Source organism: Cibotium barometz, chromosome 48, assembly GCF_041138505.1.
Source record: "Cibotium barometz isolate CiBa-2024 chromosome 48, ASM4113850v1, whole genome shotgun sequence".
Taxonomy (NCBI): domain Eukaryota; kingdom Viridiplantae; phylum Streptophyta; class Polypodiopsida; order Cyatheales; family Cibotiaceae; genus Cibotium; species Cibotium barometz.
In genome coordinates, this window is record NC_141093.1 from 15,175,231 (window position 1) to 15,191,312 (window position 16,082).

At 45.1% G+C, this 16,082-nt stretch overlaps 1 protein-coding gene across 1 annotated transcript in view; it reads right to left on the minus strand.

Moving 5' to 3' along the window:
• LOC147610860 (uncharacterized) overlaps positions 1–16,082 on the minus strand; it is a 104,154-nt gene that overhangs the window by 40,243 nt on the left and 47,829 nt on the right. The window contains exons 9-14 of the mRNA XM_086785486.1: positions 14,420–14,480; positions 3,263–3,378; positions 2,952–3,023; positions 1,819–2,133; positions 1,495–1,683; positions 1,091–1,399 (exon numbers count right to left, since the gene is read on the minus strand). Of these exons, the coding sequence (XP_086641612.1) occupies positions 1,091–1,399; positions 1,495–1,683; positions 1,819–2,133; positions 2,952–3,023; positions 3,263–3,378; positions 14,420–14,480 (1,062 nt within the window). The remainder of the gene's footprint in view (positions 1–1,090; positions 1,400–1,494; positions 1,684–1,818; positions 2,134–2,951; positions 3,024–3,262; positions 3,379–14,419; positions 14,481–16,082) is intronic.

The window sequence follows — 16,082 nt, forward strand, 5'->3', positions numbered from 1 at the left end:
GTGGTTGAAATCACCTTACATATTGGGGTGATTCTATTCTTTTCCGGCTTATAGCTGTGATTGTTGTTTGTTTTTCTCATATTTAATAGAAGTCCCTTTCTGAAAAGGAAAAAAAAAATCTTCCTAGCGCCAAGAGGAAAGGGGCTGCCAGCCAAAACCTAAGAAGAAGCTTCTAGCGAATGAAAGTCCACACCTAGAAGAAGCCTCGACCAAACAACCATTTACTGATGCAATGAAGGCATTGATTTTATTTAAATTCCTTGCTTTGGCTGTGAATCCTTTTCCATCAGCACGGGAATGAAATTCTTTGTTACTCCACTTGACTTGTGCTTCACATTAGAAAGAATACTCCATAGGCATTTTTTCTCAAAGTTTCAATTTGAGTAGTTGGATTCTTGTTTTTGTGGCCCAATCAACTTACCAAAGCATTGCAAAGCTCCTCATTTCTAAAGTTCAAGGGAAAGGACCTTGGTGGCTGGAAGGAGAGGACAATGCGGTTCACAGCCATCGCCTACAGTCCAACGCCATTGCCATTGTTGTTTTTCGAAACCTGCTCAAGAAGAAGAATCGCCTACATGGAGAGTTAAACGGGATTCGTGTTGGCCACCCACTGTTGATTGGCTCTATGGCTTCTGCCGTAGCCAATCTTTCGTCACCCCCACAGGCCGGGGATCATTAATTTTTCGCAAGATGAGCTCACCTCTCTTCAGCACGACATTGACATTGAGGTCCAAGCCACCCTTGTTGCGAGGGTTTATGGCTCCCACCCCTCTCGTTCGTAGGCTTGGCTTCTAGCAGCTCTCCCTTCGGAGCTGATTGTGCACTTCCAAACACTTTGGACATATGAGTTGACTGTAGGTATCCAAGGATGTAGAGAAACACATTAGGATTTCCTTCCAGATAAGGCTTATTGCATGTGCATCGAAGGTTCTTTAAGAACATTAGCCTCTAGAGCCCATGGCTCAACAGAAAAATCTTGTGCTATGTGCCATTTCATCTAGACAGTTCATCAAGCTTTCAATGTTATTTCTCTTGCAGGTAATCTACTAAGCCTGCAAACACATGGCACACAAAGGCTGCTATAGAGTACCTTGTTGCAAAAAGAAATTGAGTTCTCCCTGCTATATAGCTCTGCTCCAGAATCTAAAAGCCCTCTTTGTTGTCCCTTTTTATCAGAATCTAGGAAACTGTCGATATTGGCAACTAAGCACATATCTTGTGGCTGCATGTGTAGAGATTCAACTGAAGCCCTTAACCTAGACAATTCACCCTCCTTAGCCAACGCATCATGCGACAAATTTGAGATAATCGTTGCATCCATTTGAACCTTCTGAAGCAGACAGTCTTTCTCTTTAGTCAGCTCCCTTGACAACTTTTTTAGTGCTTTGATCTCCCTCATCTGACCATTCAAACAGTCAACGACATGAATAATCCTTGGCATGAAGCCAACAACTAAAAAACTATTAATGATGGTACACTAAGATAGAGGAGAACCTTCTCTGAGAAGATCTTCTCATCTCTTGCAAGATCATTGTTGACCTCCACAAGGGCTTCATTCTTTTCCCTGAGCTCCTGCTCTCGCTTGGCAAGCTTCTTCTCTAGAACTTGTATGGTCTTTAGATAGTGCTTTATAATGCTGGGAGCATCTGTCCACAAATGCCTGGTACCAGCAAAAGAATTTTCCTGAATAATGAGACAATTTTGAAATATATGAGAAAAGAGCTTTAACATGCTCTGTATGTAGAAGTGTAGCTGCAATCCAAGAAAATAGCTCTGCCTTGTATCCTAGAAGGAAATAAAAGAGTTTCAATCATATACCTTATTTAGATCGGTCGTTGCATCAATATTATCTAAATTGGGTTTTTGTTCTGTACTCGGTGATGAAGTGAGATTCAATAATACTGATCTCTGTTGTATATCTTTAAGGATTTCAACCCCAGCATCTGTCTGAGAGTTGCATGCTTTCAAGTCCTTGTTTCCATTCACCCCCGCCTCTTTGGTGTCAGCCAAGATGCGTTTGGTCATCTCAATCAGAAACAACATAGGAGGTTCCGATATTTCCCTTGAATTTTCCCATGACGGTATCATTTGGAGTACGAGGTTCATTTCTGTAGCAATTTCATCAATCTTGTACTGAAATTAAAAAGGCCAAATGAGCATATATTAGCTGGTTGTCATAAGATCAAAACCTTCAGGTATTAAGAATGTTGGTTGCAGATCATGTGATGCCTTCACACAGCTGAGGAGAACCCCTTTCCTCAGAAGAGGGAGATCACTAGAAAACCAGAATAGTGTCTTGTGTGTAATCAAGGACACATATTACATGACTTTCACCCATTTCCACCCCCCTAGGCTCAGCAGCGCACAAAAAGTGTGGAGCCATCCTACTTCAGCAGATATTTATAATTATTTTGATGAATGATGACTCAATTTGGAAGATTTTGTATTGTTTATTCTTTGTATTTGCTATGAAGTTTCCTTTCATGGGAACAAAAAATGGAAACACGAGAATGGGTGTTGGCACGGATTGATAGCGGTAATGCTTTATGGTTTCATCTTTTAAGACAAAGTTGCACATCTTTTGGCTTGGACAACACTTGCTTTGTCCTTGGACAGCCACCAACCTAGCCCAGCAGTGTGGGCTTACAACTTGGGGAAAGAAAGATAATATTAATAACGTCTACAAAAGACCCGAAGGGTCTACGAGACCAAAAAGCTGTTACATGTGATCCATGAGTAAACTAGATGTCAAGACAACATGAAGGTCGTTCCCGAGTTCAAATACCCACATGTTTTTTTTGGTATTGTGGCAGGTTTGTGGCCACAAGTTGTAATGCCTTCAGGCAGGAAGACCTAGCCATCTCTAGGTGGGTAACAAATTGCGACTGCAGATGGACTTATTGAAGGGAGCCAAAAAACCCCCCAAAAAAAAAAAATCTCCATCCTAATACCTGGTACTGATCCTTCTCTCTTTGCAACTCAATCAACTGCTCCTCCAGCTTGCTGATGGTTACTTGAAAATCCTATAATTTCAGAAAAACGTCAGCAGCATAGAATACTGTTGTCAAATGAGACAAAGTCAAAATTCTTATGATGTTGCTATCCTCAAAGAAATAACTTCTCTTTTATATACAAAAATTATCGAGCAAAGAAGTTAATCCCACTTTGACAACCACAAACTTTAGAAAAAGCATATTATGCCTCTAAAATATGATCAACAATTAGAGGAATGTATAAAAACAAAGCTATAAATGATGTTTACCTGCAAATCACGACTCAGATTGAGGATCTCTTGCTGTGATATCTCAGTTCTGTGATTCATGTTTTGAACATTAGCCAACTCGCCTACTGATAAATTTCCTTTTGACCTGTAACAATCTAGCATAAAATTTACATATTTCAATCAAATAAATGAAAGGAGATAGTCAAAGCCCCTGAAAAGACATCTCTTGCAAAACAAAAAGGAAAAAGAGAAAACAACATACTCAGCTACTAAAGGTCAAGAATATCTTTAAACAACATACTCAGCTACTAAAGCTCAAGAATATCTTTGAAGAAAGGTATTATCACAAGGTAAAAACCTTCCTATATTTTCAAGAAACACTCACAATGCCACAGACAGAAAGGCCAGCATTCAATCAACTCATCTCAATCAATAAGGGTGTTTGCCAAGGTTTTCCTCAATTTGGTCTCTCAGATCCATAATTCCTTCTCAATCGACCCTCCCCCACTGGCCAATGTGGCCAAAGAGAGATTGGCAGTTATGGATTTGGGAGGGCCGGCCTCTCACGACTCTCCAATGGGAGAGTGGACATGGCAGGATCCAGAGGACAGTGAGGAGACGCCTAGCACCCCCTTTTTGCTTACACTGCATGAGGCCACACGATTCAAATGTCAAAGGTAGAGGGCTCTCCAGCAGCAGGACATTAGTGCTCCCAGGCCTCTTGCCACAGACTTTATGAAGCAATTGTGGGATAGTTTTCAGGCGCGGAAGATCGCCCTTTTTTCTTCAGAAAGAGACTTCTATTAAGTATGAGAAAAACATACAACATTCACAGCTATAAGCCAGAAAAGAATAGAATCACCCCAATATGTAAGGTGATTTCAACCATTGAGGAGCATCATGATGCCATGTAAGACCTGTGGTACTAGAGGAAAAGAAGATGCCATGGTCCCATTCCCGCATAAATATCACACTCTTCGCCTGCGCAGAACGAGAGGGCCCCTGAATGCAACGAGCCCAAGTAGCCATAAGAGTGTGGATGATATCACCCCATATAGTACTAATGCACCGAGACCCAAAAATCTGGACACCCTTAATAGCCTCCGTGCATCTAGCTCTCCAGATCTGCCATGCTGTAATACTGGCAATAATCTCCCAACTGGTGTCAATCCTCTGTCTAGGGGGTGTATAATCAGAGTGAGGAACATCCTGCAATAAACCATGATGGGCAATACCTCTACAAATGAAAATAGCAGAATCTGTACCACTACCCTCATAAAAAAGCTGCGGACCGGACTGGGAGAGCCAAGCAACTCCCCCCCAAGTCACATGCATGGCTTGGCCACTCAATTTGCCCATAAGTTGGGCTACAAGACCCCAAATCTCTTGTACAATGCTGCATCCCCATAGACAATGTTGTACGGACTTAGAATCTGCCGCACATCTAAGACAAGAAGGTGCTACACCGAAAACTGATCTCCACTGATTGGTGGGGAGACCACCATGTAAGAATAACCAAAAGAAATGAGAGATCTGGCTCCTTCTGTATGAGTGCCAAAGTCTATGCCAATATCTGTGCTGTATCACTGGAGAAATATCATAGCTCTCCCAATGAGGCCTGAGAGTAGGGATCCTATGCATCAGTCGAGTGAGGAGAAGCCTGGCATTCCAAATAGTGAAACTGAAAAAAGGAAGGCTTTTCAAAGGATCGAAGGCATCAATCCACTCCCATTCTCCTGGATCCCACTGAAGATATCTAATAGGACTGCCACCATATAGCCACAAACACCAAGAGCCATGAGTCACTATCTGAGGAGAAGGGTCAATGAACCAGTGCTTCCCCGAGCGACCAACAATCCTAACTAGACTAAGCCTAGTATTTGGGATGATCTCCTCCATACTACAGGCATGATAGAATAAATGAGGCAATCTGTATCCTCCTGGCCCGGGAGAGCAATGACCTGCAGAGGTATGCCTATCCTCGAAAAAACTCCCAGCCAACTCGGATGATAGTCTCCGTGAAAGGTCCTAGAAAGCCACTCATGTGGAATAGCTGCATCAATCTGATCAATACGAATGGGAGAGCCCCTAAGGTGCTGAGTAGATGCAACTCTCCGATCCTCCGGAAGCCTCTTAAAGGTATTCCAAGCAAGAACTATGTATGTGCATCTCGACCATCGCATATAACGAGATGCACCGAGTGGCCGACTAGCCTCATCCCTAATAAACTCGTTCCACATAATAGGTTGTCGGTCAGCCTCGTCCAACAACCTCGGAAGCCTTTGTCGCAAAAAATATCTCATGCTTCTCCATGCTCCACAATGGCTGCAATAAGAGGGGAAGATGGTGCCCTAATATCAGCCTCTATGAACAAAAAACGTGTGTTGGGCATCCAGTCTCTCTCGACCCTAGAGTACATCTGGAAATCTGAGACAAGAAAAAATCCTTCCAAGGCTCAATGCCTGGTAGGAAACCTCTGACCACAAGTTTGCAAAGCAACGCCTTGCACTAAACATCCGGATCGATAATATTCAAGCCCCCCTCTCTTTTGGGCTGAATAACTGTGAGCCAAGCTACCCTAGCACGAGTGTCTGAGGTGCCATCCAAGCCTCTGACCAGAGAAAAATAGTGCTACCCGGAAGGAACATAAGCATATATGTGAAGCCTCCAAAAACAGGGCTGTGTCATCAGCTAACTCAGAGTCAACCAACTCCTCTTGACTACGAAGAGGCAACCTCAATCCTGAAACACCAGCAGTGGAGCAGAGAAAGATGCTCATGGCCTCTGCAATTATGATATATAATAAAGGGGCTAATGGGCAGCCCTGTTGTACTGAGCCAGAAATCTAAAACCGCTCTCCTCTATCACCACAAGCAAGAACTCTACTGTGGGCATCACGATACATGCATGAAACTCCCTTGATCCATCTCTGAGATAAGCCCATATGACTAAGAGTACCCTCAAGGAAGTCCCAATCCACTCTATCATAGGCCGCCTTAAAATCCAAGAGCAGAATAGCTAAGGGCTGATTGCTTGCTTTAGCCCATTCGACGGCCTTCCAAAACGAGAAAATGTTATCAAAGATGCTCCTGCCGTGTAAGAATCCATTCTAGGTATCATGAATAACATCCTGCAAAACTGGCTACAACCTGATGCTCACTGCCTTAGCAAGAATCTTATAGGCAATCCCAAGTAAGGTGATACGTCTCCACTGGCCAATCAATGTCTTATCCCTGCTCTTAGGAATAAGATAAATAAGCCCCTCAATGAGAGAAGAAGGCATAGAACCTGAGTCCCACATCTCCTGCAAAGCCGATGTGATCTCAGCGCCCCAATCTCATCCCAAAAAGTAATGAAAAAAACAGGGGAGAGGCCATCCTCCCCTGGACACTTACCATGAGGAAAGGCATGAGATCTCTTGCATAGAAAAAGGGGCATCCAGAGCGGCACACATCTCCTCAGTGATCAAATGTGGTAATGCATTCCAAACCTTCCTCTGTGCCCTGTGTCTCAAATCAGAATGCAGCTCAGCACTAAGAAGCTGGCAATAGAAAGCGGTGGCAATCTGTCTAACCATAAGAGGATCTGGGTCAAGAGTGCCATGTGAATCCTGCAAAACTGCCTGACACTATCTCTAGCATGAGACGGGCTGTGAGAAGCAAAGAAATGTTTGTTACATCTGCCACCCATCTGTGTCCAAAAGGATTCCTGGGCATGGAAACGGTACTCCGCGCGCTGCTCAAGAGAGTGATGAAGTTCTGCTCTAACAGTACATAAAGAATTTGCAACCCATTGAGCATGAGGATGTTTCTCGTGCTCTTTCTGCAAGGCAGCCAATCTACGTCTAATAGCCCTTTCTAAGTCCAAGGCCTCTTGCCTCGTAGTAGACAGGACACGTGTGATAAAAGTCACTCATATCACAGAGAGCAGAGGCTAGGCTTTGAGAGGCCTGTAAGAAGTCATGAGATCTCGAAAGATCAAGCATATGACGCGATAGCTCTGCATCTGACAACAAATGATCAGGGATGCGTACATGGGGTGTTGATCCATGGCAATTCGGATCTCTAATACATAAAACCACTGGGCAATGATCCGTGGGCAATGATCCGATTTGGAGGTGCCTGTAGCAATCAAAGTATGTCCACCTCTGTCAAGCACCCAATCATCCACAAAATCTGTCTAACCGTGCATAGATACATCCTACATCTCTTCTCCTGTTAGCCCATGAATAAAGAAGAGTGGATGGACTCCTCAAAATGTCATCCTCATGCCAACAATCTCTACCATGAATGGAGAGTATAAACCTCTCCCAAGACGCTCTTTCAAGAGGATGCACCAAGCCCTCATGTCCACCTCTTTTATCCGCTGGCATCTCAACCATGTTAAAATCCCCACCAATAATCCAATGGTCGGCAAGAGGCATCAATGTAGTGAGAGATTTCCAAAAGGCAATCCTCTCACCTCTATGGTTAGGAGCATAGAGATTGAGAATACCAATGCGTGTAGTACCATGCATAAGAAGGATCCACTGCGCTCTCACAGGCAAAATGACACCATGTCCAATGATGCAAGGCAAGATCAAAGCTGAAATAGAGATACAAACACCACCCTTGGTACCATCAGCCGGTGACCAAAAGGTGTGTCCCGAGAGAAGCTTGCTTGATCTCCCACACTGATTAGCATCCAATTTATGCTCTTGCAAGAGCAATATATCCATAGGTCCACCTGTGACTGCACAATGAAGCTCGGTTTTTACAATTTGTTTCCGTCGGTGCGGAAAAAAACCCCCAAGACCGTGAATGTTCCAAGAGACAATCCTCATAAAGACTCAAAGTAGGAACGACCAGATCTTGTGGTCGACGAAGGACCCTTTCAGAGGCGGAAGTACGTCTCGCATAGGTTAGGGAGGGAAAATCTGATGATGTGAACCTTACCTCTCTCCCACTCCGGGGAAAAGCCAGGGCTAGTCCTCAGAACTAGAGAGGTACCATGACAATGCGAATGTGCAACATCATCCTCAAGCGTACAATCATCCTGTAACTGTAATGCAACATCCTCCTGTGAGGGATCCAAATCATATGCTTGCAAGGCCTCATCCTCCAAAAAAGGATCAACATCTTGTGAGGCAAGAGCTGCATAGGGGTTAGGGTGCTCCACAGGGGGTGTGGGTGAAGGGGCAGGTACGGGGGTCCGAGGTGCCTGCCATCCCTAACCACAACCCAACGCTGTGTGGTTTGCTGTGGCAAAGGGAGCTGGAGTCTCGGTATCTGCAGAAGGCCTCTGATGGGCAGGACCACGCCGCCTCCTAGCATGGCCCTCGATCTAGGACAATCTCTAGCAATGTGACCCTGTCGTCGACGACAAATCCGACACCAGTCAGGTCTGCCTACAATCTCCATCCTCTGGCGGAAATGAGACAGGTCTCTGAAGCATAACATGATCATCAGTAATCGATGGATCAGGAACAAGCACAAGGACCCGGGGTAATGGCCGCGGAAGCTAAGGCGGGAGACCTCGGGAGGATTGATACCTCTAGAACCTGGCCAAAGGATGCTCCTATGGAAGCTAAAAGCTTCCAATTGGACCTAGGAAGAGCACGGAACCGTAGTGAGACCAAGGTAAGGCGCTACTCCACCACTGGATCAAAGCCCACCTGGTAGTACTGAATGAAGAAAATCTTCCTAGGACCGAGAGGAAAGGGGCTGCTAGCCAAAGCCTGAGAAGTAGCTTCTAAAGAATGAAAGTCCACCTGGAAGAAGCCTCGACCAAGTAAATGAGTATCTTGAAAGTGCACAATCAGCTCCGAAGTGAGAGCTGCTAGAAGCCATTCACAGGCCTGCGCGAACGAGAGGGGTGGGAACCATAAACTCTCGCAACAAGGGTAGTCTAGAGCTCAAGGTCAATGTCGTGCTGAAGAGAGGTGAGCTCGTCTTGTGAAAAAATGATGATTCTCCCGGCCAGTGGGGGTGATGAGAGATTGGCTGCGGCAGAAAAAGCCATAAGACCAATCAAGAAAAGTGGGAAGCCGATTTGAATCCAGATAAAATAGCTTCTAGGAAAACGGGAGCAGAGGAAGGGGGGCAAAGGCGGGGAGAGGCTGGGGAAACAAGGGCAAAGGGGAAGGTGGGGGCAGCACAGGGGCAGGCGGGGACTAAAGAAGGCAAGGGGTGGGCAGCAAAGGGGGAGGCGGGGCAGCAAAAGGGGTTGGCGGGGGCAGGAGAAGGGGCAGACGGGGGGCAGCAGAGGGGCTAGCGGGGGAAGCTGAAGGGCAGACGGGGGGCAGCAAAAGGGGTTGGCGGGGGCAGGAGAAGGGGCAGACGGGGGGCAGCAGAGGGGCTAGCGGGGGAAGCTGAAGGGCAGGCGGGGACTGAAGGAAGGCTAGCGAAGGGCAGGCGGGGACTGAGGAAAGGCTAGCGAAGGCTGCAAAGGGACAGGCAGGTGGTTGCATAAGGGCAGGCGAAGGCAACAGAGGCAGGTGGGAGCAGCAAAGGAGCAGGCGGAGGCAACAGAGGGCAGGCGGGGGCAGCAGCGCAGGTTCACGTCACTTCAGCACCGAAGATCCCCTTCTCATGTGGCAGCTGGCACATATTTGGCAGTTGGCACATGGTTAGCTATTGGAGATACACCAGTATTATGTCCAAGATGTGGCCATCCCCAAGAGTCTCAGCGTCATTGTCTTTGGGATTTCCCAAAGGCTCGACAGGTTTGGCAAAGGATCCTACGCATTTTCACTTTGGATCGGCCCCCACCCATATTGTTATGTGAGGCACAGCTGCTTGGGCCACTGAGGCTGTGGTTGTCATGTCATATGAGGAGGAAGGTAGGGGACTAGCCCTTCAGGTCTCTCATCTTCGCATTTCTGCAGTGCCAATCCTAGCTCCATCTACATGTCAATGGATGCCAAGTTCTTTCCAAAGATGGGAGATTTGCAGCGGTATAGCTACGTGGCACATATGGAGAGCTAGATGTAGCGACGCCATCGAAAGCTATGTGCGGTGCCCATGTCTAATAATGCTCTCCCTATTGCTTTGAGTCTCATATCCTTTGAGGTCCTATTGGAGTGATACAAAACTATGCGTCTACTAAAGACCCAATGGGCCTATGAGACCAAAGTGATACAATAATGTCCATGGCATATCTCATCATGGAACGGAAAATTTAAATAGACCCAAAAAAAAAAACCATGTCACTAGAGTGATACAACACTATCCACAAAAATCTCATCATGGAATACCAAGAACATGAAACAAAAGACCCATGATCTCTATCTCTCTTGCAGTTATCACTTCACCTTGAGGAGCCTGATTGAGCAGGCCAAGTCACGAGAGTAGAGACTCTATTGTTGTTTTGTGATTTCTGCAAAGCATTCTGATTCGACACAGTGCCACGGACCGGCTCCTACAGAGATTGCAGACTCTTGGGGGGCCTTCAGATATGATCTGGGGATCATTGCTTTATATGAGAGGGTGACGAGATGAGCCAGATGCCAAGGTGGTCTGTCAAAGGAGATACATAGCACTACGGAGGTGAAGCAAGTCACCCAGCTATGATGTATGCAGCACCGGTATGGGCCCCTAACCTCTCCACATATGATTGGCGTCGAATGGAGAGACCACAGATCCTCATGATCTCTAGGATGATTCGCAGCAAACCATCAGTACCACACGAGATCATCAAAGCAGAGCTTGCAGTGCCCCCCATGATGGTAGAGGCTCTATTTCAAACTATAGCCTACATCAGATGCATCAGAGGCATGGGTCTAGAGAGGCCACCCCACTTGGCCATGGAGTCCTCACAGAGTATTGCCACAGAGGGCCATCACCCATCATGGTATGTTGCAGTAGATGAGTGGTTCTCAGCACATGGGCTCAACATGGATAGATTACTGCCCTTCCAGTATGATGATGACTCCCCATACTTTACACTCTCTTGAGAGAGGAGAGGAATAGAGTTCTGAGACATGATTTGATCTAGATGCACACCAGGAAGACTTGGTCCGGTCCCCTTCCCACCAAGATGCAGTACTACACAGATCATTTCCTTAGATTCATAGAGGATGGATTTGTCAGACGCCCAAGTTATATGGATGTACACACATGTCTCACGCTATGAGGGTGACTATTGGTGAGATCAAAGTTCCTCACACTCTGGAGATTGAGGTAGGGAGAGCAGCACGGACCCCTAGAGAGGACAAAGTATGCAGATTATGTCACAGAGAGGTAGAGACAAAAGAGCATTACATATGCAGATGCCCTGTATATTATGAGATTAGAGGGAGATACCACTGCTTGTTCAAAGAGGGTTTTGGCACACTTAGCCGGCTGATGGAGTATCCTGATGAGAGATGCTTAGGCCTTTTCCTCCTTGAGCTACACCAACATAGAGAGAGGCTTATAAAGGTGCAGAGCCAGAGATCCCAACAACCAACACCGACTTAAGCATCTGTGTCTCTTCCAAATGTATTGGCTCACCAATTATGTCTAAGACTTTTGCATTAAGATCTTTACAGGCATGCTCTTCACATGGAACGGTGTAGGCCTGGGCACCACCTATCTGTTGTTAAGAACAGCCTTAAACTCTACATCCAATTGCTTATAAATTAAAGCATAGGATTCAAAGCTAATCCCTACCTTGTCACACATGCCTTGAGCATCTGTAGCTGTAAATGTATCGCTTACTTCCTTCAAGCATACTCTTGCGGCATCATCACCAATGGTTTTAAATTTAGGGTTTTCCAATGCAGACTTCACCATACCTTTTCTTAGGACCTTTGCAATTGCATCATCAACCTCTTCACTTGGGTTGGAAAACATATTCTGCATGTTTACACATTGTGCATAGACCCACTGATTATATTGCCCACTCCCTTTAGTCAACTGATGAAGTGGTTTGAGAAACCTCACACACTCATGTGCTTCTTTGGTTTTTGCTGAGGGTCCAACAACAACAGTCTTTGTAAGCATTGTTGCCATCTTTTTGTTCTCTTTCTCCAAACCCTGTATTTTGCAATGCAGTTCTTCATTGTCTACCTCCAGCTTCTACAGGCCTATCAGCAAGCCACATCCCCCTCCCACTGTATCATCTACCTCCTCACAAGGGCTCACACTACAGAGAGCCTCGGAGATCAGATCTGCCAGGACACCGCGACTACCCGGACGCAGATCACCACTACTCCATCAGGCCCGTTCTGCCCAGATCCAAGTACGATACCGTAGAGCTATGGAGGAGAGAGTCTAGAGGCTACACCAGGGCACAACAGATGTGAGAGTCCTCCTCGCCCCATGCCCCATGTATGATGTACTACACCCCACCATCTCCACTGGGTGGAATTAGTGGTATACCACCTATCATGACTGTACATCTATGGCATGCTAGACAGTGACTGCATAGTGAGCTGCATATAACTAGGATTAGCTTTTCCTTTCAGTTTTTCTTTCCATGATACTCAGGACATGGACTTGTATATGGATTTGTCTCATAGGCCAATCTGGCATTCCGTAGACGTTAATATATCTTTTCTTTCTTTCTTTTCTCTCAGCCTTACTACATTGGGTACCATGTTGTAGCGCCCTAGGTGAGATATTCTTTTCTTTTTTATGGATATTTTCTTTTAGTTTCACTTTTAGTACCATGATGATGTATTCCATGGAAATGATATCATTTTGGTCTCACAGGTCATTTTGGCCTTTTGAAGACATTAATACAACATTTCATTTCTCTCTCTCTCTCTCTCTCTCTCTCTCTCTCTCTCTCTCTCTCTCTTCTTTTCTCTTTCTTTCTTCTATTTTATTTTCCATTCCATGATAAGATATGCCATGGACATTATTGTATCACTTTGGTCTCATAGACCCATTGGGTCGTTAGTAGATGCTTAATATATCTTTCTTTCTTTCTCTCCCTGCAGACCCCACTCTGGTGTGACTCTAGACTGGGCCACGGCACTACAGCGAGCCTGACGTCCCAGACTCCCTGGACCTCCCCAGCTTAAGGAGATTTTGGAGAGGCACATAGCCACTTTCCCACTCCCTGCGGATCTGCAAAGCCTTCTATAGGCTAACCCCATACTCGATATCCTTGATGGCCCCCTCCCCCTACCGGGGGGTTAGCTCCATGGGTTATCTGATGATGATGGTCCCACTTTTTATCATATGGCTCGGATTTGACATTCCCGGCCCATAGCTCTAGTTTTTGTTTTCTTTTGTACCATGATGAGATTACATGGACACTATTGTATCACTTTTGGTCTCATAGACCCACTGGGTCTTTTGAAGACGTTCAATATAACTTTCTTTCTTTCTCTCTCAGACCTATGGCATGACCCTCAGCCTCACTGCTGATTGCGCTTCGCGTAGGTAGCTCCTATTCACCAACTTCTCTCTCTCCACGCTGCCCACTTCGCTTCATGCATTGCTGCGCCCTCTCTCTCTTCCCCCCTGCTTAAAGTCTTGTATAAAATCATAGCTAAAGTTGTGGCAACGAGAATGACTCCATTATTGCAAAAGGTGATTTCCCCCAGACAACATGGCTTTATTAAGGGGAGATCCATAATGGACAACATATATGCAGCCCTATTAGGGAAAGAGCTGGCAGAGAAAAAGAAGCAAAAATGCATCATGCTGCAACTAGACCTAGAAATATGGCCTCAGGGATATGCCCAAGACGCAAAACAGCCATCGAGGATTTCAAGCATGCCTTTTGGGATTGCCCGGCATTAAGATCCTTTTGGGACATAGCTCTCTAAATGGGGGGGGGGGGGGACATTTTTGGGCTGCAATGTACATGGTCCCATTGGGTTTTGGGTAAAAAGATTGGTCCAGCAGAGGAGAGTAATAGCCTTTTTGGATTTGCAAGATTTACATGCCTGTGGGAGATATGGTCTACGAGGAACACTCTGGTCTTTGTTAATGATGGCATGCAAAGTGTAGATCCTAAGAAAGTTATTTGTTTAGTGAAAGCTAACATTGCTAGTTTGGTGAGTATAAACAGACCGGAGTCAGATGCAATGAAACTACTCACTAAGAGGATTTTGGATTGAGCAGTTTCTGTGGGTAGTTCTTCTCTTGATTGTTTGAGAAGACTATCCCACAGTTTATATGTACTCTTTTCTTATTATTAATAAAAATACATCTTCACTATATTAAAAAAATCCCAAAAAAAGTAAATGTGATTCCTAAGGAGGAAGAGTGTTAATTTAACCTATTGCACAGGGGTGGTCCTTTTCCCGCAAACGCATATTTATCAATTCCTCTTGTAAAGTCTGCAAAAGGTTTTACAAAAGTCAAAAGAAAAGTTTTTGGCATCATGATGTAGTCCTATCTATAGGACAGCAGAAAAAAAAGTCATGCAGGTGTGACCCTTCCAAGCAAAAAAACGGAAGGCCATAGAGTTGGAAATGTAGTCTGTGTCATCAATGATTCTCCTCCTTTCTTATTCTTCCAATTGTTTACTCATTTTTATAACTCAAACTAACATAGAACAAAATGCTTGCCCTGCCTGCCATGTATGATTCTTTGTAAGAAAATGCAGCTTGTGTGTCAATAAAAATAGCAGGACCTTCACATAAAAAGAACTCAGCAAGAAGAGATGGAGAATAATTTAGAAATTACTGACTGCAAACCTATGTTACAACTGGTGACAACTGCCTGAGCTTAGATGGCAATCTGCAAAGACACTCAAACAGAGAACTGTATGACTGAAATAAGGATGCACAGATCAGTGAACGTAGATCTCACAATTAATAAACTTAATATGATGGAAGATGTTGAGCCCATCTATGGATACAATACACAAGGGCGGTCGTAGCAGGGTTGGTTGCCCAGCACACTAAAGTGGTGGTTCTCATCTGGACAATATGTCCGGAGTCCTCAATGCTCATGGCGCAGCGCACACATGAATAGACGGATTAGGAAAGCACATAAAACAATGACAAGAATGACAATAACACTTACATTACTCCAAGACACTGTTAGATGCCCTTCACTGTACTGTGTGCACCCAGCAGTGGCCACAGTCAGTAGGACGACACACGGGCTGAAATAGACAAGTGCCTACAGCACTTGACGGATAGACTCAAATGAACCAGGTGGGAAGCTTAAGGATAGGATGTAGTATGGTGCTTTGGATTTATGTTTGCTCAGGACATGTAGGAGGAGAGTGAGTCTTGAATCTTTTTGGTCTTGATGATACCAACATAGCTTGGAAAATACTAGCAACAAAGCTTAGGGGAGACCTTTTTATAAGGTGGGAATGGGGGCTAAGGCCATTCAAATTTGATTTATTGTTGCTAAGGTTTAAGCACTAGCCAAAGCTTTATGGGCAAAGTGGTGGCCGCCAAAGTCGTCCGTAGAAGTTAAATATAGAAACTGCATGGGAAGCACTTAATCATGAGGGAAGGACTGACAAGTGGCATGCTTCTGACTGAAGCTGGGAATAGAAGCTGCATGGAGAGGTTGGAAGCTGGGGAGTCGCCTGCAACAACCGGGAGGGGTGTTGTGCTTTTGGGCTATCCATTCCTTGTGAGAAAGAGAGAAATGAAATCAAATGAAATGATATATTAACGTCTCTAAGAGGCCATAATGGCCTATGAGACCAAAACTGAGAGTATATCTGAAGTTGGTGTCTCCTCAAAGAGAACAACTAAATGAAACTGAAAAGTACAATAAACTGATTGTCTTACAGTTATAAGAACTGTAAGTAAGACTCCTAGATGATACTAAGTAGAAAATACTGAAAAATGTATATCAAGTAGATCCATGTATGCTGATCAGTTGAAGTGCTGCCCTCTCCTCAGATCAAATATCTCCGCCATGGGGTTGTCTAGAATAGAGAGGTCGTAGAAGCGAGGTAGGCGCCTCCGATG